The sequence below is a fragment of the Nuphar pumila genome, chromosome 13, assembly GCF_984573655.1.
Source record: "Nuphar pumila chromosome 13, dmNupPumi1.hap1.1, whole genome shotgun sequence".
NCBI lineage: Eukaryota > Viridiplantae > Streptophyta > Magnoliopsida > Nymphaeales > Nymphaeaceae > Nuphar > Nuphar pumila.
In genome coordinates, this window is record NC_143261.1 from 7537911 (window position 1) to 7561724 (window position 23814).

A 23814-nucleotide genomic window follows, 5' to 3' on the forward strand; every position below is an offset into this window, starting at 1 on the left:
CAACAGACGATCCTACATTGCTCCATCGTCATCTTCTTCTTCTTCCTTCTTCGTAAAACACTGTAAAACCCTCTCTCTCTGTAGAGAAGAAATCAAGGGAGGTAAAGGGTTCCTCCTGGAGAAGGCCATGAACACCAACCCTCTCACTCTCTCTCCCTTCTCTCTCTACTTATGTGCCTGATTTAGAGTTTTTGCCCTTACAGGAGGGGGGTCCGGGGGCTCCCCCCCGGCACGGATCCCGCTGCGCGGTCAGCGGGCGGGGGTCTAGGGGGTGCCGCCCCTGGCGGGGGGCTCGGGGGGCAGCGCCCTCCGGACCAAATTTTTTTTGGGCCTTCCAACAATGATTTGTAGTATTATCGAGCTTTCCTACAGCAATTTGTAGTATTTGCAGTGTCTTCCGTAAATCGCGAAACACTATAGCGATTTGTAGTGTCTTCCGTAAATCGCAAAACGCTATAGCGATTTGTAGTGTCTTCCGTAAATCGCTATAGCGTTTCGCGATTTACGGAAGACACTACAAATACTACAAATTGCTGTAGGAAAGCTCGATAATACTACAAATCATTGTTGGAAGGCCCAAAAAAAATTTGGTCCGGAGGGCGCTGCCTCCCGAGCCCCCCGCCAGGGGCGGCACCCCCTAGACCCCCGCCCGCTGACCGCGCAGCGGGATCCGTGCCGGGGGGGGAGCCCCCGGACCCCCCTCCTGTAAGGGCAAAAACTCTAAATCAGGCACATAAGTAGAGAGAGAAGGGAGAGAGAGTGAGAGGGTTGGTGTTCATGGCCTTCTCCAGGAGGAACCCTTTACCTCCCTTGATTTCTTCTCTACAGAGAGAGAGGGTTTTACAGTGTTTTACGAAGAAGGAAGAAGAAGAAGATGACGATGGAGCAATGTAGGATCGTCTGTTGGATGTGCACAGAAGTAGAGAGAGAAAGGAGAGAGAGTGAGAGGGTTGATGTTCATGGCCTTCTCCAGGAAGAACTCTTTGTTTCCCTTGATTTCTTCTCTAGAGAGAGAAAGGGTTTTACAGTGTTTTACGGAGAAAGAAGAAGAAGACATGTTTGTCTTTTTTTTGAACAGAAAAAGAATAAGACTTTGAAGAGTCAACATCATCCTCGACTTTCTGGATGGAGGACATGTTTGTTCTTTTTTTGAACTATTTGTTTTTTCTTTTTTGAATGAAGGGCATTTTTGTCATTTTCTCAAACCATCACTTTATGAGAAGAATAGCAATAAAGGGTACTTAAGTCTTTGCAACAACACCAGAGTCCGATGCAAAGTTATGTCAACATACACAGGAATACGAGCCCCATGTGCTTGTATACGTGGTGCTCATTCAAAGCCCCGAACACAGGCGTGGGATTCAGTGAATCATCGGGGGGGGGGGGGGGGGGGAACATATAACCTGCTTCGCAAAAGAAGATGTGGATGGTAGGTAGAAACAATGTTGTTAAAATAGGTTCACTAGGTGAATCGATTTCTTAAAAAAATAAAAATTAAATAGAATTGAAAGATGCTGATTCGACCCCTTTTTTTAACCATTTGATGACAGGCGTTATTTAAAAATTAAAAATGTTAAAAAAAAAATAACCCTCTTAAAAATGTTAAAAAATAAATTGAATCAAACCCCTTTTAAGTTGCCTTTAGACGGATTTGATCCGAGTCAGCCAATTCAGACCGATTTTAACAACATATGCATAAAGGGTTCATGAAGCACACTGCAGAAGAACAAGGGAAAAAGAACAAGGAAATCTAGTAGGAAGATAGAGAGAGAGAGAGAGCTTGTGTATGCTAAATATTTGGTACCATCGAAGGTACGAAGCTCCAAGGGCATTGGCCACTAGATGAGTAGAGCATCAACCTCTTGCATTAATGAGGGCTAGAGATAAGCCTTTGCTTAGCAATAGCTTGGTAACTCCCTGATGATGATGAGGGATGTGCAACGGGTTTACACCATGGAGATAACTACCGTATGTATAACAGACTTAGCCAGGGTGAAGGCAGGAAACTATTGAATAGAAATAATTTTGTTTTATATTTTCTATAACTTTTTTACATTGGATTCTACAGTGATTTACATGACTTGTTTAGTGTCAAATGAGATTTGAATACCGTGATTATGACATGTAAATTGGCTTTTCAAGGGCTTCAAAAATCAATGATCCACAATATATCAAGAGCTTATAAATAAAAAATCATACCTTTACTTTAGGAAAACATGACTCAACCTCTAATCCTTAGCAAATAAATTATATTCAAGGTATTTTTTGTCAGATTGAGTTAATACAACTTGTACCTAGGATTTCTAACTCAATAGTTTCTTGCATGCACACACACATATATATATATAGATATATATAGAGAGAGAGAGAGTTACTAGAATATGTTAACTAGAAATATGTGAACCGGAGTGTGAAATAGGCATTTTTGGCTCCTTTTTTGTAAATCCAACCCTGCAGATGTATTTGGCATGGTCCATTTGCTTGAAATTGACAGTTGGATCAAGTATTTTTGATGAAAAAAATGCAATTTTTGGATGCTTGAATATTTATGAAAATTCAGAGTAGTTGATTTTCAAGTCTTAAAAAATCCTTTTTACGCATCATAATTGGATGATCTAATAGTCAGTTTTTATAAAATAAGCCGTTTAGATCACATCCGTATGATCAAATTTAAAAATAAAAATAAAAAACCCAATGAAATTCTGGGTTCATATTTCAATATATATATATATATGGTACTAATGAAAGTATGGAACCATCACCTTCGTTTCATAAGTTTTTTTTTGTTGTAGATCAAACAACAGATGGATGGGAGTTGCTAGGATTATTCAGTAAAAAATAAGTTTTGAATAATTTGGTTATAACATGTAATCAAGTTTTTCAAGGGCTTCAAAAATCAATTATATGTATGCTTCTCGCGTGGCATTGAGTCATCAATAACTTAGGTTGGTAAACACAATTTACATTGATCTAGCGAAATTTAACCTTTGAATCATATTTAACATTTCTATTTTTTAGCTAGGGCATGTATATGTGAGCTATTATGACATGCTAAAGTTGACTCCAACAATATGTTTTATGTAATGTTTAAACACCTCTCAACATAAATAAGATGAAGATGGAGGAAGTTCTTATTGTGGCAGTCCATTGGATGAGATGTGTTGTGGGTGAATGGTTGCCTTAATCAAAAAGAATTTTTGATAGGAAAGATTCATCCACTTTCTTAGAAATTTTTCTAATAAAAAATCATACTTTTTAGAAGAACTTTCTTATTAAAAAATTTATTTCAATTGAAATGGTTGGAAAAGTTAGTCATTTTTCTTTCTTGCATTTTTCTACCATTTTCTTGCTTCCAAACCTGCCGGAAGGGGTGGAAGAATTTTTCATATCAAAAATCATCTTTCTAAATTAGGGCAAAGTATCTCGTCTCTCTTACCATTGTTGCTGCCGCCCTCCATCCTCATCTTCCTACCTTGCAACATCCTCTCTCTCTCTCTCTCTCTCTCTCTCTCTCTCTCTATATATATATATATATATATATATATATATATATATATATATATATGTGTGTGTGAGACCCACCTCTCTTTCTCTGAGAGGGCGTCTTCGATCGACCCTCTTACTGTCTCTGTTGGAAGGGGTTTGGTCAAACCCTCTCTTTGTCCTTGTTGGAGGGGGGTGTTTGATCAACCCTCTCTCTCTCTCTCTCTCGTCTGGTTGGATTTGGTGGCATAACTATACCGTTTTCAGTAGCAAACGGTTCAACTATCTTTGTGTATGTGATGCAAATTCTCTTCGTCTGAATCTTGTTTATTTTCAGATTCTCCCACAGGCATTGATCTGAAAAAAAACTCTTGGTAGGCTTGATAGGCGATTGATGCAACTGCCCCGCTGCAAAATGAAGTGAGAGAAACTCCTACATGATCATGTCAACAGACCTTTTGGTACATGGTGGCAAAACAACATGATTTTGAAAATCCCATATCTCAAGTTTAGGAACGCTCCTACGATCGTTATCTTTAGAGCTTCAATCGCTTTATTTCAGGATTTTCAAAGATGCTAAACAGGATTTGTTAGACTGAGTCACCAAGATACTTAAATTATGTAAATATCAACAAAAACACATGGATCCTTTACTTTAAATATCATGATATACAGTGACAACTTTTTTTTTGAAAGAAGTGTCGACTATTATACCATGTCTTTTATGTCAGCTAGGTTTTTTATGACATGCAGACCAGGTGCAATCACATGGTACACTTTATTGTGCCACTACACCTGATCTGCCCTCCATTTTCATTTTCTATAGGGCCCCACAGATGACAGTCCATGCCCCAGAGATGGATGACAGTCAGGTGCAGCTGCACCTGTGTGCAATGCGATTGCACCTGATCTGATCTGATCTGCCCTCGATTTTTGTTGAATCACTATATATAGAGTTTTTACCATTTATATGTATCATGTACTTTACATTGAAAACATAAATCTAAAAAGCACATTGCTTTTGCATTAAAAAAATTACTTTAAACATTAGCGTTTTTTCATAACAAAAGAAAAACATTTTTTTTTATTTTATGAAAACAATTTTGTTTTCAGGGTTAAATGTCACCAAGTTAACGTTAACAGTATGCTGTGAGTTCGAAACCCACTGGGAGCATTCTCAGCCTCAAGGTCAAAGTTGAGTGTACTTCTCGTGGGCAAGGGGGGTCTCAAAGATTTTACCAGCTAAAGGCCTGCCAATATCCTCAGTGATTGGAGAGTGGTTTTTCTTATCCTAACAGTAAAAAAGAAGCTTTTGGTAATTGATACAACTCACACATACAAAGTGAGCCATAGAGAGTCGGAACAAACTGGTAGGGGAACTTTTTAAGGCTTTAAGAGGATGGATTAACTATGATCTTATTAGGGATGTCAACGGGTTGAATGCAACCCGATGTTGACCCGAATCCAAATCTGATTAGTCGGATTTGGGGTAGCCAAATCCGGATCCAATTAGAAACTGGATCCGGGTTTGGTATTGAGTTTTTCATTGAAAGATGACCAGAATATGACTAAAATCCGAAGCTGATTAAGTGTAAATATCAGGTTTTAAGCTAGTTAGATCGGGACTCAAAGGGGTTTGGCGTAGTGAGATGGGGCCTAGGCCGCTAGGCAGGGGGTCTAAGTTTAAATCTTATGGGTGTCACCCCTTGCACAAGCCAAAGAGTTGCGACTCCCTTGGGGGACAACGGGTAAGCCCATGGAGTTTTACGCTGTTAGGACAGTTACCGTAATTATAGTAGGCAGAGCTAGTGTTGTTAGGTCTTTGTTCATGGGGGCGGTTTTTTCGTGTAAATATCTAAAAAAAACTAGTCGAATCTAGATTCGGTTTTAACTTTTTTCATCTGACTCTAAATCCAAATCTGAATCCGATTTGATCTTATCTTTTTCTATTCATTTTCTACCCACCCACATCCCTAGATCTTATAGATATAAAGGGGCTAATGTTTGCTACAGTCATTTGTATGTGCAAACAACTTAGCAAATGGGGCAGAACCCCCTTGTTTGGTATTTTTCACATATAACATCATAGATGTGATCAACATGTTTTGTTTAGTGGGAACTGACTTTTGGATCTTCTAAATCCGACTTGTATACCAGTTCTTACTGTGATAAAAAAAATCAACAGCCAGTCTAGCATCAAATTTTTCAGCTCATAAAAAGCATGTTTCTTCGTCAAAAAATATGATCCAAGAGTCGATTTCTACTGAATTGATCATGCTGAACACATCTTTGAGGTCAGATTGTCAAAACAACTCACATCACAAGATTCAAACTAGAGTGTAGGTACAACCGAATATACCAAATAGAAACCCCATATATATTAATGGTCTTCTTTGTGTTTATTTATGAGTGCCAAGCAAAAGATGCCTTTTCCACCTCAGCCCATTCTCATCCTCCATTGATTGGCGGTTGGGTTGGACACAATACAATGGGATTATGATGGACTAATTCACTATCACCACTAGTTCCTCCACGTTTCAGATTGGTGGTTTTGGGTGGTTTGATCCATGTAGCTCCCATATATGCTTTGCCCTCCTCCTAGCTAGTCATGCTGCCATGTTTCTTGTTCCATTGAGCATCTCACTGGTGGGCCTAGTGGTGCAGGAGATGTATGTTATCCTACAATTAGACAACTGATCAGTTACTCATGAAGGAGATTCGATCCAATAAGATAACTATTATTCTTGACCTTGTTTTCGGACAAATCTCGGCATGGGAAAATCTCGCAATATTTTTTAAATTTTTGAGATTTTAAAAGAGTATGTCTGAATATCACTTCAACATTATTAATTTGATATGTTTTTTTTTTTATATTTATACAGAGCAACCACCTCCCAGAAACCACCCCAAGGATCAGAGAGCTAGCCGCGCTGACTTTGCCTGCCTTACAGGCATCAGAAACATGGACATGAAGAATTCCAAAATGGTTGAGAAAACGTGCTTAACTAAAGTTAACAAATCATGAGAGAGATGCACATGCCTAGTAAATTGCAATAGTGCTCACAGCAGCAACAATTTGCAATTGACAAATACTGATGATTCATATCAACTGGAAAGCTGCACATTGATCTGACCGCATTTTCTTTGTTCGCCTTCAATGTTTTTTTTATGATGAGGAACCCTCTCCGAAGCGAGGAAAACCCCGGGTGGCGCCCCACCACCACCGTGCCTTATAGCTCATCTTTGAAAGTTACAGACACCCATGCACCAGTGGGGTTTGATCCGGTGCCTTCATCTCAGCACGTTCACAACCACCCCCACTGGCTACGTGTTCAATGTTACAGCTCTGTCTCCATACCAAAGAAAGACCCCACCATCACTACTGCGTTTGGATTCCACAAGCTTTTAATGGTTCCAAGTAATTTAACATCAGCACATACGCCCGTTGCTGCCATCTTCGTACCTATTTGACTCGTCTAAGCCCATTATGGAAGGTGAGTAGGCTCTCAACCGAACCCACCAAGTCCTATGACGTCCACATGCCTTAGAACCGATCCCCCAAGAAAATCGAACCGAGCTTTTCCCTTTTCTCTCTGTCTTTTTTCTCATCTCTCTCATTTAAATGCACATTCATATCTTATTTGAAGATTCAAAACAATATCTCAAACTTTAATTGGATATATATCCAAATACTCCCGACCCGTTTGCATCCCTAATCAAATATGTTCATTTCAAGTTTCCAGCAAGCAACACTGTTATTCCATTTGTTCTTTCACAATGGTGATAGAAAAGCATGGAGATAGAGTTTCATATTAAAATATACTTGTTTATACGAAAAGTTTTCGGTCATGAGTTTTTTCTTTCTTTCTTTTCTTTTAAATAGGCAATCTGGGGGGTTAGGCAGACTCCTAAAGGTTATAGGACGATAACAATGGGATTTGACCTTACACAAGCTGACGTGCACTAACTGCTCCTAGAGCCCCGTTGTCTTTTTCGCTCATGAGTTGTTGGCTTCATGGAGAAGAAAACTAGGCAAATATTATTGAAAAATGAATGTATTATCCTATAAAAATCACACATTCTTTGCAACATGTTTGCAAAGATATCCTGATGTTAACAAAAATATGTTGTGAACCTTCAAATATAGTTAAATTTACTCAAAAGATTTACAATATATGACCTCCTAACTTTTACATAAATATGTTATGAACTTTCCAATATGGTTAAAATCAAAATAAAGAGATTCACAACTTATTTGTGCAAACCTCTTCACGTTTGCACAAATATGGTGTGAACCTTCGACTATAATTAAAATCACCAAGAAGATTTATAAAATATTTGTGTGAACCACTTCACATTCACACAAATATGTTGTGAACCTATGACTTGGTTAAAATCATTGAGAATATTTGTAATATATTTGTGTGAACATCGTGTCCTTATGAACTTTCAAATATGATTAAAATCACTAAGAAGATTGACAACATATTTGTGTAGATCTCTTCATGTTCACACAAATATGTTGTGAACATCAGAATATAACAAGTCATTTTGAAAATAACCTTAGAAGTCATCCGAGCATCGTGGCCATTCATTGGGTGTTCCTAGTGAACGCCATGTAGCTCATTTTTCCTTTCACCTTTTTCTTTAACGGCGTGTTTTCATTAATGACTTGGAATTGTAAAAAAAATCAATACAGACCCCGAAAGACAAGACATCTTTTGGGGTCCGTATCTCATCTCATATCTCTCGTCTGAATCATCTCTCTTTCTACTTGCAAGAGATCGAAGTTTCAAAATCCGATGGTCGGTTGGATTAAAAAGGAAAAGGAGGCAAGATTTTCTCTCATCTTTTTTTGCTTTTTTAGGTTTTCCTATTTTTTTGTAGATTTGAAGATTTTTTGTGTTTGTTGTTTCTCTTTGTTTTTCTCTCTCGTCTGCCATTAATGACAAGAGGGAAGGTTCCCCCTCTCTCTCTCTCGCCATTAATGACAGAATGGTTGCTCTCTCTCTCCCACCAGCTCCAAATTTCTTCAAGCATCTTGCAACTTGAAAAAGGCTGAGCAACGCAAAAGAGCAACAAGGTGGACAGATCAGCTTTCCATAGCCTTAAATCTTTGCAACCTCTCTCTCTCTCACCAGCCCTGCATCTATTTTTTTGGAAGGCAAGTTGGGGTTAGGCAGACAGTTATACAATTATATTATTGGGTTTTTAACCTACAACATCCCAACACAAGGTGGTGACGTGCACTAGCATATCCTACCAGACAAGTTGAACCTTCATTGGTCCAAGCTCTGCATCTTAGGGAAGCAATTTGTATTTTATTTTTTTGTTGTTTTTTTTATTTGTTGCAACAGATGAGAGTGTTTCATCTGAGGAGAGTAGAAGCTGCAGCCTTAGAGGTTCTAGGGATCTCAGAAGATTGGATCGCGACAAGCTTAAAGTCACTGCACCACCCAGGGTGGGGGGAGCTTAGATTTGCACCATCATCTGCTGCCCTATTTTCGTTTTCCTTTCTTTTTTCAATATTGTGGGTGTAATGGGTCACCCATTTTGATTTTGCTGAATTTTTTTCTATTAATCATTTTTGTGGATTTTTTGTTGTTGCAGTAGCTAGAATGTGTCGGTACTGAATGAGACGTAATGGGTCACCCATGATAGTATGATACCTTTGTTTCCTTTCGTCTTTCCTCATTGAATGATACAAATTGTGCACCATCACCCTTGTAGCCCCACCTATAACTTACAAATAATGATCATATTGATTTCTTAAAAACCATACAATTTTTTATATGTCCAAAATCACAAATACCCTTTTACCATTCACAACTGCGAATTTAAGCCTTTTTGTTTTTTTTACTGTTGCAATGGATGCTTTTTTGTATATTTTCTTATGTTGTCATCGATGTCTCCAACCATCGGATTTGACATTTAGGGTTTACTATGTTTATAGTTTTTTGCATAGAAATTTATATATTATAAATGATTTATGATTGTTTGTTTGCCCTTTAGCAAATATTTGTTGTTCATGTGTTGTGTAATGGGGCTAGGCTGGGTTGACTGTGCACAAATATTGAAAGAGCTAAAGTGCACTATTGTGGTTGTTGTAGGTCAATAATGGCATTTGAAAAGGCTAAAGTATACTATCATAGGTTTGATTACACTAATTTAAAATCTTTATTGGCCTAAAAATATTATTTTTAAAGAATTTGCATCTTTGATGTCTTGTAAAACATGATATGGAGTAGACTTATTGAGCCTCCAATATAGTTATTCTCTAAACAACCAAGAAATATGGATAGATGTTGAGGATGATGATGATATAGAATCAATGTTAACCAGTAATGTTTACTTGAAAGTATCCAAAGTTAATGAAGGAGCAGTTAAACAATAAGCAGTTGATCAATAAAATGATGCAAATCCAAGGGAGAATGTGCATGTATCTTAGGCACCATCTATCGAGTTGAATCCTTTATTGATTACCCAAACAATGGATGATATTAATGTTATACGTGAAAAAAGAAGTGTTAATGATCTTTATTGCAAAAATTTGAATGACATGCGGCTTTTCGGGCATACGACAATGCCAAATATATGTTATAATTTTGATGTAATTTATGATTGAGATGCAGGTGTGATGATGAATGTGATATTTTGATTGTTAATCTTGAATGTTGAAAATGCAGAAATGATGCATACATAGAAGCAAATGAAGCGATATATACAATGAATTTTGATTTAGTTGTTTTAATTGAACAATTAATTAGTAATAGCAATGATCATTTTGACAATGCAAAATTGGGTGACATTGGAGTATACTATATCGATAAAAGATGACGAAGACATTGATGACATTGGAGAAATAAGATCGGGTGAAAGCGATGCATCAATGGTTCATTTTAACAGTCATGGCATGGACAAAAACACAATAAGACTGCATTATATGGTTCATTCGAACAGTCATTCAAGATGCTTTTTGCCTATTTGGATCATCTGATGAATGTTAACCGAAGATCGCTAGGGTATAATAAGACCGATCAGAATGATCGATTTAAGTACATGTTTTTAACTTTCTGACCAAAGCATCAATAGATTTTTTAAATGATGCCCTCCAGTTCTTATGGTAGATGACACATTCCCAAAAGGAAGATACATGGGTATATTATTGTCGGGCCATAATATTGATCATTGTGGTGAGATGTTTCTGGTAGCATTTGCAATTGTTGATAAAGAGTTCAAAGATTCATGAGTATAATTTTTAGAGGTATTAAAGCACGAATTCATACACTTCAATGAGTTTAGAGATATGAGTATTAACATTTATCTCATATAATCATCCAGGTTTAAAGTATGTTATCCCCACACATGGCCTACATGTCATGTTGAATTTTGAATGAAGCATTTGACCGAAAACTTTTCGAAGAAATTTGGTTTACAACTCAGTGCACTTTGGTAGAGTGCAACTCGAGCAGCCACAAAATAACAATGTAATTATTTTCTTGGCAAAGTTAAGAAAAAAAGCACAAACGCATACAATTATATTGCCATTGACATGGATTCAAAACATTGGGCTAATTGTCACTTTCAAGCAAAAAAATATGGATGCCTAACATCTAATATAACAGAGAGCTTAAATTCATAAATTCTTGTCATATGTGACAAGCTCCTAATTTTACTTATTGAAAAACTTTGTCTTATATTAATGAAACTGTATGAGAAAAGATAGATTGCGAGTGTAAAACCCACAAAATTTTGATACTTTAAGAGAAATAATAATAAATTAAGGCTAAAATATTATTCAAAATTAAGCTATAAATTTAATTATAATTCAAGTATTATTTGAGATTCAAAATAAAGTTTGACTTGAGAATTTATTCTGAATCAGAGTTTTGATTTTTATCGAATCTAATCTGAGTTTTAATATTAGTCAAGATTCAAACTAAGTATATATTGTAATTTGAAATCTTATTGAATTTTGGTTTTAATTTGTGAAGTTTTATCAATTCAAATTTTGATTTAAAATTTTGATTTTGGATCGGATTTGAATTTGAGTTCAAATTTAATAAATATGTCTTGAATATTATAATTAGATTTAAGTTTTATTCAAATCTAAATCAAGACTTAATTGAATGTCAATTCAAAATTTAAAGTTTTGTTAAAACTAAATTCAGAATTTGAACCAAACTGTTCTTAAAAATTTGTCTATATGAGGAGTTATAAATATTTTACTACAGACATAACATTTTTTATTCTGACTGTCACAGAACCGTGCTTAGTCCATGAATAAAGCCCAAAATTTCACAGTAGAAGTAAAATTATGTTAGCTTTCCAACGCAATAAACTGCTTGCCAAAACTCCTCCAGATGAGAGAGTTACGAGTATTTTGTTGGCCAAATGTTTGGCCAAAAAACTATAATACAGGTTTATGCATTCGGGTGGGGCCAAACCGAGTCACCCAAATTCATACACTCGTATTTGTTTGACATAAATTAATTTAAAACTTAAATAAAACATCAAATCTAAGGCTAATATATCATAAGTTAGACAAATCATATTTTTTCTCAGCCGTTTGGCCAAAAAAATAGACACGTCTTGATCATGGTCTAATTCCTCATAATTAATTTCGATAAAATATCAAATTAATTAAATAAATTATGGAATTTACATGCAATCAAAAATAAAAAAAAATCTATAAAAATCACAAAATATACACATGAACCTACTCTACCAACTAAAATCAAAATATTGCATGATTCTAATTACAAAAATCATGATTTTTCTAAATTTACCAAAATCTTTTCTAAAAAAACCCGATATGACTAAAATCACAATATCTCAAAAAATTGACCATAAAAATCTGCCAAATATTTACAGAATGTCTAAAACATCATATACTACTGACCAAAATTAGAATTTGCATAAGAATATTAGCCTAATTTATGTGTTTTAAAATTTTACGATTTTATTTTCTGAGAAACCGATTTTTGGGAAAAAACATGTTTTCATGATAGTTTTTTGTAGAAAAACTATTATTTTTTCATCTTTTGATAGCCCTAAGCCAAACCCATGTACGTGAGGGTTTGTTTAGGGTCTATGCTTATGAAAAATTAATGAAATTCGTGTTACGAATTCTGTTTCACAAGAGAAGTATAAATCCCCCTACCTTTTATTGAAAAAATCGTTGCTACGCGAACCGGTGAGTCTTTTTGCATGATCCAGCCAATCCACGTACGTTACAAACTTGAAAATATCCTTCCAAGCCTCCTTAAACCACGTAGAAGCCTCTCTTTATATCTCTAAGGTGAAAAACACCAAGAGAGTTGGCGTGGAAAAGAGAGAGGAAGGGAAGAAGTAGAAGGAATTTGGGAGAGAGATAGAATTCTAAAAAAAATATTAAGGGAGCAAAATTGGGTAACCCTTCAAGTTAATCCATTGTGATATATGGGGTCTATATCAAACTCCCTCTATGTCCGGGTCTCATTTTTTTTTTACTATCGTAGATGACTACAACCACTGTACGTGGGTGTATCTTATGAGGTATAAATCTGAGACATTCACTGTTATCAAAAGTTTTCATGCGCTAATCTGCAATTAGTTTCAAACCAATCTCTTAAGCCTTCGATCTGATAATGAGAGTAAATTCTTTTCCAATGATATGCAAACCTTTCTTAACAAGAATGGCATCCACAATCAGCACAACTATATTGCAACCCCGCAACAAAACAGTGTTATCGAACTCAAGCATCATGACTTGTTGAATGTCGCTCGGGCTCTCCATTTTCAATCTAATTTACCACTCCAGTTCTGGGGGGAATGTGTCCTTACTGCTACGTACCTCATATATCGTCTACCTTCCAAACCCTTGATGGGCAAAATTAGTTATGAGGTATTATACAATAAACCGCCCAACTATACTCATCTTTGTGCATTTGGATGTCTCTATTGTGTTTCTAATGTCCATCACCACCATAAATTCGACACCTGGACACACCAATGCATTTTTGTCGGATACCCGTACGATCAAGTTGGTTATAAAATCTATGACATCGAATCTCAAAAAAATTTTGTTAGTCAAGATGTCAAATTCTATGAAACCGTTTTCCCCTTTCGCAATCATTTGTCCCCTCCATTTGATGTTACCAATGTTATACCCATACCCATTTTTGACCTTCCCGAATTTGATCCTCAACCTCCTCCCGTTGAGCCTTCTTCCACCAACTCCTCCCCCCTTAGTCCTCCCCTACCGCAGTCCGACCCATCTACCCTGCCCACCCACCCACCCACCCACCCCTCCTCCTCATTGTTCTAATTACCCTCATCAACCACTGCCATACCTCAAGGATTAAAGGTGCTACTCTGCAACCTCAGTGCTCTCGTCAAATGCTTCAAGTGATGCGGCTCCCCACATCCATCACCTTTCCTACCATCGCTTCTCTTCTTCCCACCGCACCTTCTTAGTTGCCATCACTACAGCCTTGGAACCCAAGACCTTCTCTCAAGCCATGAAACATCCACATTGGCGAGACGCCATGGCTGCTGAAATATGAATACTTGAGGAAAACCACACTTAGATGGTGACCACTTTACCTGAAGGTAAGCATCTTGTTGATTGCAAATGGATCTATAAAATTAAATTTTGGCCTGACGGTTCCATTGAACGCTACAAAGCCCGCCTGGTTGCCAAAGGGTACACTCAAATCGAAGGTCTCAATTACCATAAAACTTTTGCTCTGGTTGATAAGATGGCCACCGTTTCTTGCCTACTTGTCATTGCCTCTATTCATCGTTGACACCTTTTTCAAGTAGACATCAATAATGCTTTTCTCGATGATGATCTTCATGAGGAAGTCTACATGCTGCTCCCTCCCGATTTTTCTTGTTAGGAGGCGCATTCGGTTTGTTGCCTACACAAGTCCCTTTACGACCTCAAACAGTCTTCGCGGCAGTGGTTTGTTAAGCTTTCCTCTTACTTACAAGACATTGGTTTTGTCCAATCAAAGGCCGACTATTCTTTATTTTCTCAGATCGGGGCCGGTTCTCACCTTTTTCTCTTGATCTATGTAGATGACATCATTATTGCAGGTTATACCTTCACTCAAATTCATGCTCTAAAAGAGAACATTCATCAACATTTTTGTCTTAAAGACCTTGGTCCTCTCAAATATTTCTTGGGCATTGAAGTGGCTCGTTCCAAATCTGGCTTGTTTCTCTCTCAATGCAAGTATGCACTCGACATCCTGGATGACATGGGCTACCTTAGATCTAAATCATGCTCCTTTCCCATGGAGCAACATTCAAAGTTCAACGAAACTGATGGTTCCCTTACTATTACTCGCCTTGACATCACCTACGTTGCGCACCTCTTAAGTCAATTCTCTAGTCAACCATGCACTCCTCACATGGATGATGCTCTCTACATCCTGCGCTATCTCAAAGGAACCCCGGGTCATGACATCTTACTGAACACCTCCAGCCCGCTAACCGTTATTGGCTATTCAAACTCTGATTAGGCCTATTGCTCCATTACTCAATCGTCCACCTCTGGGTATTGCATCATGCTCTACTCGAGTCTAATTTCCTGAAAGTCTAAGAAACAATCCACTGTCTCCCGCTCCTCTGTCGATGATGAATATCGCTCCATGGCTGTTGCCACTTATGAGATTATTTGGATCAAATCCCTTCTCCTTGACTTTGGCATCCCTCATCCTCAACCCATGACCCTATTTTGCGATAATCAAGTGGCCCTACATGTTGCAACTAACCCCATCTATTAAGAACACACCAAACATATTAAAGTCGACTGCCATCTTATTCGAGAGAAAATCCAAAATGAGCTCATTACCACTCAATTTGTTCCGACCCACTCTCAGTGTGCCGACATTTTCACCAAAGCCTTGGGTAGTGCACACCTATCACTTCTGAAGACCAAGTTGGGCATCCTCGATCCGCATGCTCCAACTTGAGGGGGCGTATTAGCAGATCCTTTGATTCGATAGTTACCGATATTATCAGATAAACCAATATTATTGGATAACTCTACTTGAGTTATCGTATTCCCGGTAGATTAAACCACCGAACCGACTTACTACATTTGAGGCTTCATTATCAGTTAGAATGTGGTTATTCACTGTACTTTTTGGTTATATATTTTGTATCGTTTTTTTTTTTTTTGCTGTAATCCAAGTTAGTGAAAACAGAATTGTCGTTTTCCAGAATTATTCTCTTGTTATCGTTTCTCGTTTTTATCATAAATCAAAAGTTCGTTTTTATCATAAATCAAAAGTTCATTTTCTTATTCATCTCACCAAAAGATGGGAAACGAGGTAGGTGATTTCACACATTTCACGTCAATCTTTTTATTGCACTGTCCAAGATAAAGACAATTCAACCATTCCAAATAATTCTCTCTCATGTGTAGAGATTTGTTCTAGATATTTCCCTGTAAGGTTTGGTTGACAGAGCATCAGATCTGGTGCTCTTCTAACCTTCACACCATGGCACTTCCAATGCCAATTGTGACAAACAGCGCTGTGAGTTATACCAAACAAGAGAGGTCTCACGTATCACCATCCACACCTGTGGGGAGGATCCGACGCTCAAGCTCTGCTGCCCAAACCAGAAGCATGATCAATAGCAGAGACAGCAGCAACATCCGTATAGAACTATTCGGCCAGGGAGACATCAAAGAAATCGTGTCGAAAAGCAACATGGTTGATCGGCATGAAAGCGTGGGGCTTAGAATTGCTTACCAGGGAGTAGCTGGTGCATACAGTGAGTCTGCAGCCATGATGGCCTGTCTAGACTGCATCCCTGTTCCATACAAGTCCATCGCTGATGCCGTTGATGCAGTTGAGAATGGGCAAGCCGACCGTGCCCGTAGAGAGCACGATGGAAGGAAACAATGTCCGGAATTATGATCTCTTGCTAGAAAGAAATCTGCATGTTACTCAAGAGATAAATTTGTTTGTCCAATACTGCTTATTGGCAATCCCAGGAGTGAGCAAGAGAGGAGTGAAAAGGGTGATCAGCCACCCCTTGGTGCTGGCTCATTGCAGCCAGGGCCTAGCTCGGATTGGGCTAACTGCCTCGCTGGAAGCAGTTGATGATACTGCAGGGGCTGTCGAGTTGCTGCTCTCACAGCACATGCTTGACACAGCTGCCATAGCTAGTCCACGAGCCGCTGATCTCTACCACCTGCAAGTTCTTGCACAAGGTGTGCAAGATGAATCATGGAACGTGACCAGGTTCTTGATCCTATCCAAGAGCCCTGAGAAAAACAGGAAGATGAGAAGCACCCTGAAGACAACCATGGTCGTTGCTCATGAAGGTGGCTTGCAACCGCTGCTGCGGATGCTCTCTGCATTCTCATCACGAAGCATCAACCTTGCAAAGCTGGAAGTCAAAAACTTTACAGCAGAGCCTGTTAAAATATTGGATGTACATGATGGTTCAAATAAGGAATTTCAACATGTTTTCTATGTTGATTTTGAAGGAAACACGGACGACCCAAAGGTGAAGGATTCCATAGTTGAAATTTCTGCCTTCTCAAAATTCAGCCGAATTTTGGGCTGCTACCCAGCCGATTCGAAAATCTACAGTCTCCATTGAAGACATTTATTCCCGGCAGTAGTAAAGTGACAACTTCAAAGGGAGAAGAAAAGAAAGGCGGTCCTGGACATTAAATCCAGATCCACTAGAACAGAAAATTGGAAAGAACCGTCGGGTAACCAACTAAAAACATTTGCACAGAATCAACAGATTTGTAAGGTGTAGAAAGCAAAATATAGAAGAAAATGTTGATGTAACATGGGGAATACCAGGCGACTGAAAAACATTGTGCACCATCAATTGTAAGGCTTCTCAGCTTTATTTTGTAACAATCACTGAGATCAGATCAATATCAAGATTATGGAGCCAAGCAGTTACAGTTGTTCTCTGGTTATGATTTCTGAAACTCCTGAATTTGATTATGAAAAATCAATTTTACATTAATTCAGTATGACCAAGGTACATGAGCTACAAACAAATTATAACAAGAACCATGGCTGTCAAATTTTCAACATGCTTAATAATTAGCATGGACAGGGGAAAGAAGCACAAGCAAATAGGAATAGTGATTCATGATCCAAAAACCAGTCGAATAATTATATTATCTACCTCAATATAGCTTTAATGGTCAAGATGCAGAACATATATCAATTCTAGTCATAGCTTACAGCTTTTCATTCATTAGACACAATTCTGTCATAATACATTGATACTTCTTGAAAGAAACCCTTGTTCAATCAGAATACATTTGACAAATTTGAATTGGTTTTAGAATGGAATACAGAATATAAAGGTTTCATCTCACATAACATTCACAATTTGCCAGGATATTTAAAAAAATTTGCTATCGATAAATGCTCTACTGATTTTCATGTGACGGTAACTAATCTTTCAGTTTTTTCAGGTAAACTTATCTGTTGTTGCCTTCTTGAAGCAAAACAACTATTGGATGGATCATAACTATAGGCATTCTCACAGCATTTACACTTCCGGTTATCATCTTCTAATAATCACTAGTAACACTTGTGAAGTCAGTTTCAGGTCTGTCCAAGTCCATCGATCCTTTATTTCATTGTTATTTTACTGCAACAACATGCTTGTCTCTGTAACTTCACGTGAATTTGAATAAGCAGCAAACTGTGACAAGTCAGGCCCTATTTTTTCAAGAACATTCACAACTAGTTTTCATGCTTTGTCATGTCTATCGCAGTTCTGCATGCAAATGTATGTGTGAAAATGCATCTTTCCATATATGCTCCATGCACATAAAGAATTAACTATGCATCTGTATGGGATGTACTCACATGACTAGACCATGTTTAAATGCACGCAGCCTTTGTCTGCCGGACTCAACATTCAGTGTAAAACCATAATGTCTCATATTTTTGCAAGATGCACAGAGAATTGTGTGAAAATGATCATCATTTCCAATATTTCTTTTTCCATTTTTTTGAGAGTAACCATTTTCTTTAACTTCTTGTCTATGTACTCCTGGAAAATGCCTCGGCAAATTCAGTTTGTCAGCATAATTATAGTGGTCATAAATCCATGGTGCTGTTTGGGAAATGAAACAGGATAAGGGAAAGATATGCATGAAACTGGATATAGCTAATGCACAGTCCGTCTTTGAGCAGAAAAAAACAAGAATCAAACATGTCAAGTACTAAACCTACGATGGTGAAGCATGTCAAGTACCAGATCCATGCTTCACCATGGTAGAGGCTGAAATCTGGGTTGACAGAATGACGATGGAGTCTATAATGAGCTGCATTTTTCTTTCTTGTCCTAACTCTTTCTCTTTGAATATTCTGCTTCAATTCACATAAACCATGTTTCAAATGTTTGTACCTGTAAGCCTGTACACAAATGAGCTATCCTTACTCTTCAGAACTTGCATTTAGACTTGGGGCCTGTTTGGAACCTCGGCACTGGGATGGGCGTTTATGCATTTGGTGGTCCCAAGGTAAAATCTTGGTCAAACTACCTTGGTGGTCCTGTTTGGAATCTCGGAGCTGGGATGGGCATTTATGCATTTGGGATGGGAAGTGAGGCCCTTTCTCCTTTTGTATTTATACTAAATCATGGATTTGGCAGCTGCCACTTCTTCAAATGCATAAACTCCATAAACGCCCATCCCAGCTACAGATTCCAAACAGGCTCTTAAAGTAGTTAATGCATTTTATGGATCTATAATATATCCTCTTTAGGAGTTTTAGGACTTCAAAGTGGATTTCCACCAGTGTGCAGGACTGATTCAATTTTCAGAGGTCACACGTAGGAATTTTTTAAGGTAAATCATCAACATCATAATATATTTCACTAGGATGCAAATCGCTAAGTACGGGGTGGACTCTCAAATGCTGCATAAACTTGTATAATGACTTGGAAGACGAGTTTCCCATTCTATTTCTTAGAGAACATCAATTATATGCAATAAATATCATAGGACAAATGCACTCCGTAACTTGGCCAATGCCCCTGCCCCAACAAAAATAAGCAAGATCAAGAACTCTTCCACCTCTTCTGATCCTTGGATCATCTGTATCCGCTCAGTATCCCATTGAAGAACTACAATTTTTTCTCTATACAATAGAACGAGGTTGGTCTTGGGATGCACAGTGCACCAACCACTAGTCCACCAGTGAAAGAAGTTGGTCTTTGGATGGACGGTGTACCAACCACCAGTGAAAGAAGTTGGTCTTTGGATGGACGGTGTACCAACCACCATTGAAAGGCATTCCTGCTTAGTGTCGGTTACTGTAATGTGCCTTCTATCATTATACTATCATTATCATGGATGATTATTGTTATCCTTGACAAAGACGTGTTACGATTATGAGCTTTATCATTCACACCTTTTTGTGATTTAGTTCAAGTTATTCGTGTCAGTGAATTTCTTTTAAACGTGAACAATTAAACCAATGACACTGATAGAAGGCAAAAAAACTTTTAGAAATGTGCCCGACATTAAGAGTATAAAAACCTAGTGAATCACCAAACATAAAAAACAGCACAAAAGTAGTCAACTTAACAATGTTACAGTTGCATTTATCTACCCGAATGCACAGAACTGTGGACACAAGATATGTGATTAGCATAAATCCTTGGGTAAAATCATGCCAAAAAGTAGTTTTTTTGTCAAAATCCAATCACAAAGAAGCTCTTGAAGAAAAAGGTGTGAATCAGCACAGGCTCTAACAGCATTTTAAAATAGTAATTTAGTCAACAATGAATATATATATATATATATAAGTTTTTTTTTATGACGAGGAACCCTTGACAAAGCAAGGAAAACCCTGGGTGGGGCCCCATGTCCACCTTGCCTTACGTGGCCCTAAAAGCTATGGACACACCCAGTGCGCCATCAGGTTTGATCTGGTGCCTTCGGAGACAACTATAGACACAAAGATGTCTTCCTGGAAAAGGAATCTCATCACCCTGGCCAGGCGGGCGACCCCCAAGGTGGTATCAACAATGAATATTTAAATCACAACTGTGGCATGTTTTGGCACTTACAAAGCAACTGTGTACTAGTAATCTCAGTTCTTGATAGTTCCCCATAGCACTCTCCTCGGTAGCCATGGTTGATGGGACAACTAACAAATGCACAGATTAACACAATATCTACAGTGCTAAGATAATAACAAAACAATTAGGAAATATGTTGCATATCTTGATTCAAATATTTAGCAGATGCATAGATTATTAAAACTTAACCAAGCCTTAACAATGGAAAAGATTGAGCAGATCATGAAAGGTGAAACCCAGATCAGATTAATTTACATAATATGGGACACTGCAACTGATCAGCATCTACAAGTTGCAACATAGAAAAAAGGAAAAAGGCCAACTTTAATATCGCTATGGAAGGATATTTTGTTTCATAGAGACAATGAAACAAAGAGTTCCAAAGGAATCACCTAGAAACCCCTCACTAAATAAAAGATTTCGGCATCTACTTCCGGCTGAATAGGCTTCGCAATTTCCCTCGCTCTAGCCTCTCAAGCAGTTTCTTTGCACCTGGAACGTCCAATTCACACAACTTTTTTAGATAACCAATGGCACCATATGAAATCATCAACTTTTTGCATCTCTTGCTCGAAGACAGTGCTGTGAGGCAAGATATGGCGTACTTCTTGGATGTATTCTGCATACTTGGTTCAAGTAATTGAACGAGGTTCGGCACACTTTTCTCATCCTTCCTAATCTCCCTGCAGTTTTGTGGAAACGAGAGCAAATTTCCAATGGCTTGAGCAGCAACCTCTCTAGCACTGTTGGTTTTGGCATCTAGCATATTCACAAGTAGAGGAATACATCCAATCTCACCAATGAGCTTTCTTATTTCCATCGAATTGCATATCCTGCATATAGCGGAAGCTGCAGCTTGCTGAGCACCTAAGGAACCAGCTTTCAGCACATGCACTAAACTAGGAAGAAGACCAAGATCAATCAGATCATCCAAAGGCACTGATCCAACTAAATTGCGCAAAGCCCCCACAGCTGATTCTTGGGGCAAAGGGCCATCAAGATATGCCAGAAGACGCTGCACTCCCCCTTCAGCAACCACTTGCCTCCTAAGACTCGCATTGCTGCATGTCATGTTCTGCAAACACTCAGCAGCGTACTCTTTAGAACCCAACAGAATCCCAGAACCCAAAAGATTTATCATAACCCTGATAACCCCTGCTTCAGCAAGACTCTGCCTGACTTCCGGCACTGCTGAAAGATTCTTGAGCGTCCCGGCTGCCGTGGCCTGAGAAACAGAAACCCCGGTTTCGCACATTTCGATCAGCGGGGGAATACCACCGTGTCCCACAATCGACCGAGCAGTTTCCACTGCCATAGACAACCTTTGGAGAGAAATTGTGGCCTTTTCCTTAGCCATTGTGCTTCCTGATTCAACCAACCTAATCAAAGGAGGAAGCACCCCTTCAGACACAAGAAGATTCTCACAAGTACCTGATTCAGCTAATGAGCAGACCACGAGAGCAGCTTTCTCCCTAACTCTGGGAGAACTTGCACTAAGCAACTGAACCAAAGCATAGACATTGCTTCTTCCCATCACACTCAATACACTATTCTCATCTTCCTCCATGATTTCCACCAAGTTATCAAGAGCTTGGTGTCTAGCTTCTATATGACCAATCTGTAGACGGGCTAAGAGTTCACCAACATTCCACTTAACAGCCTCCAATTTCCCTTCTGCTGCCGATCTTGAGAGAGCCGACGGCAGGGTGGACTCAGCCAAGACGCCAGTTTTAACAAGAAGGCCACAGTCATGAAGATTCAAGTCCAACTTCGCAGATAGAGAATCAAGATTGCTCTGCATCTGAAGCTTTCCACCATAGTTTTCCTCAGAACACCGTTCAGCCAACCCAACGGCTTCATTTAGGGTGTCCGAGATTGCTACGAGCTGTTCTCTGCAAAGGGTGTTCTTGGAGAAACAAGGATGGCTGGAGAGATCGGACAAGCAAGATGGTACCAGCTCCAACTTGGAGAGTATGATCTTCCACCTGCCGGTGAAGCCCTTCACAGCCCCAGCCTTCTTGATGGCTACGGGAATCAACACTCTGGCACGCTGTAACCATTCTTCGGTGGATTTGGTGTCCATCAGTTTTGTTTCGTCGACCATTGCAGACAAAACTGGTAACTATCAATCCTGACAGATCAAGGAAGAAGAAGCCAACATGGTTAGTGTGGAACCAGGGAACCAAGAATCGTCCTTTGGGAAAAGCAGAACCGTACAAACCAAATAGATAATTGTGAACGTATAAAACTAATGTCAGGCTTATTCAAAACAGTAAAAAAAAAATTGCAGAACTATGTTGATCACTGGCCCAGCCATAAGAAAACCTACACAGTCCAAAAGTACTGAAGCGGGACCGCCCTTAACAAGTGGTTACCAAGGCTTCCGCAGAAATAACCCGTGCGCAGATACACTTAAGGTTGATTCTCAACGGTTAAAAAGTTAAAAACTCGACCCTGATCCAAGGGGAAAGGGAGAATCAAGGCAAACTATTGTACAATTAAAAGCGTCTGATAGCCTTTATATATATGCTACTGACGTTTCAATTTCCAAGATAAAAGAACAGAGCACCCTTATCTTTCACTTTTACAAATAAATACACGTTTCAAACACACAAAACATAGTGACAAGACACAAACCCGTCTCTCTGCACAAGCACGCCCTTCATTTATCCCACAGGAAATAGATTACCAAAAGGATGTGATGTGCAGCACTACTTTGAACATGTTCAGTACGACGCAATAATGATCAAGGACCATAATAAGTGTGAACTAAAATGCCCTCACACTGGAATTTGCAAAAAAAGATAAGCCACTCAACGGTGAGCAGTGAGGAATCGACGGGCTCAGGCACTTTACGTTAAGAAAATAACGCAATAAAAAGGGACCGGTCATTAATAAACAATATAGCGATCTTAAAGGCTATTGCTACCGACACACCTTTTTGAAATACACGCTTCCAAACAAAGCAAAGCTTAAGTAAGCAAATGTTTTCCAACATTCACTTCCTTTTTCTTTCCCTTTATCTGATACAAACATAAAATTAATGCACAGAGGGCCGATACGGACTCATAAAATCCTTCTCTTTACAGGTTCTCTAAAGAGTTTTTTGAACAGAACTTCGATAGGCGAGAGGTGTAAGCACCGCGAGGTGTTCAGCTTGTCTTTAATCACTATACAGGCCAACCTTGCTCCTGATGAAAGTTTTTGTGATTATATAAGTTAATTAATGTTTCCTTGCTTAAAAGTAAGTAAAAA

The 23814-nt window shown here is 38.5% G+C and overlaps 1 protein-coding gene and 1 pseudogene across 1 annotated transcript; one reads left to right on the plus strand and one right to left on the minus strand.

Annotated features, from left to right (window-relative positions):
• The first annotated feature begins 15977 nt into the window (after positions 1-15977).
• LOC149817652 (arogenate dehydratase 1 pseudogene) lies at positions 15978-17091 on the plus strand (annotated as a pseudogene).
• A 3895-nt stretch (positions 17092-20986) lies between these two features.
• LOC149817653 (uncharacterized) lies at positions 20987-22663 on the minus strand. Its single transcript, XM_089985926.1, has one exon. It carries the CDS (start codon positions 22661-22663, stop codon positions 20987-20989), a length of 1677 nt encoding a protein of 558 aa, XP_089842052.1.
• Positions 22664-23814: the final 1151 nt, after the last annotated feature.

What these genes read in the sequence shown, in the direction of transcription:
- LOC149817653 (XM_089985926.1), bottom strand. Translation starts at nt 22,663, where the DNA reads ATGGTCGACGAAACAAAACTGATGGACACCAAATCCACCGAAGAATGG.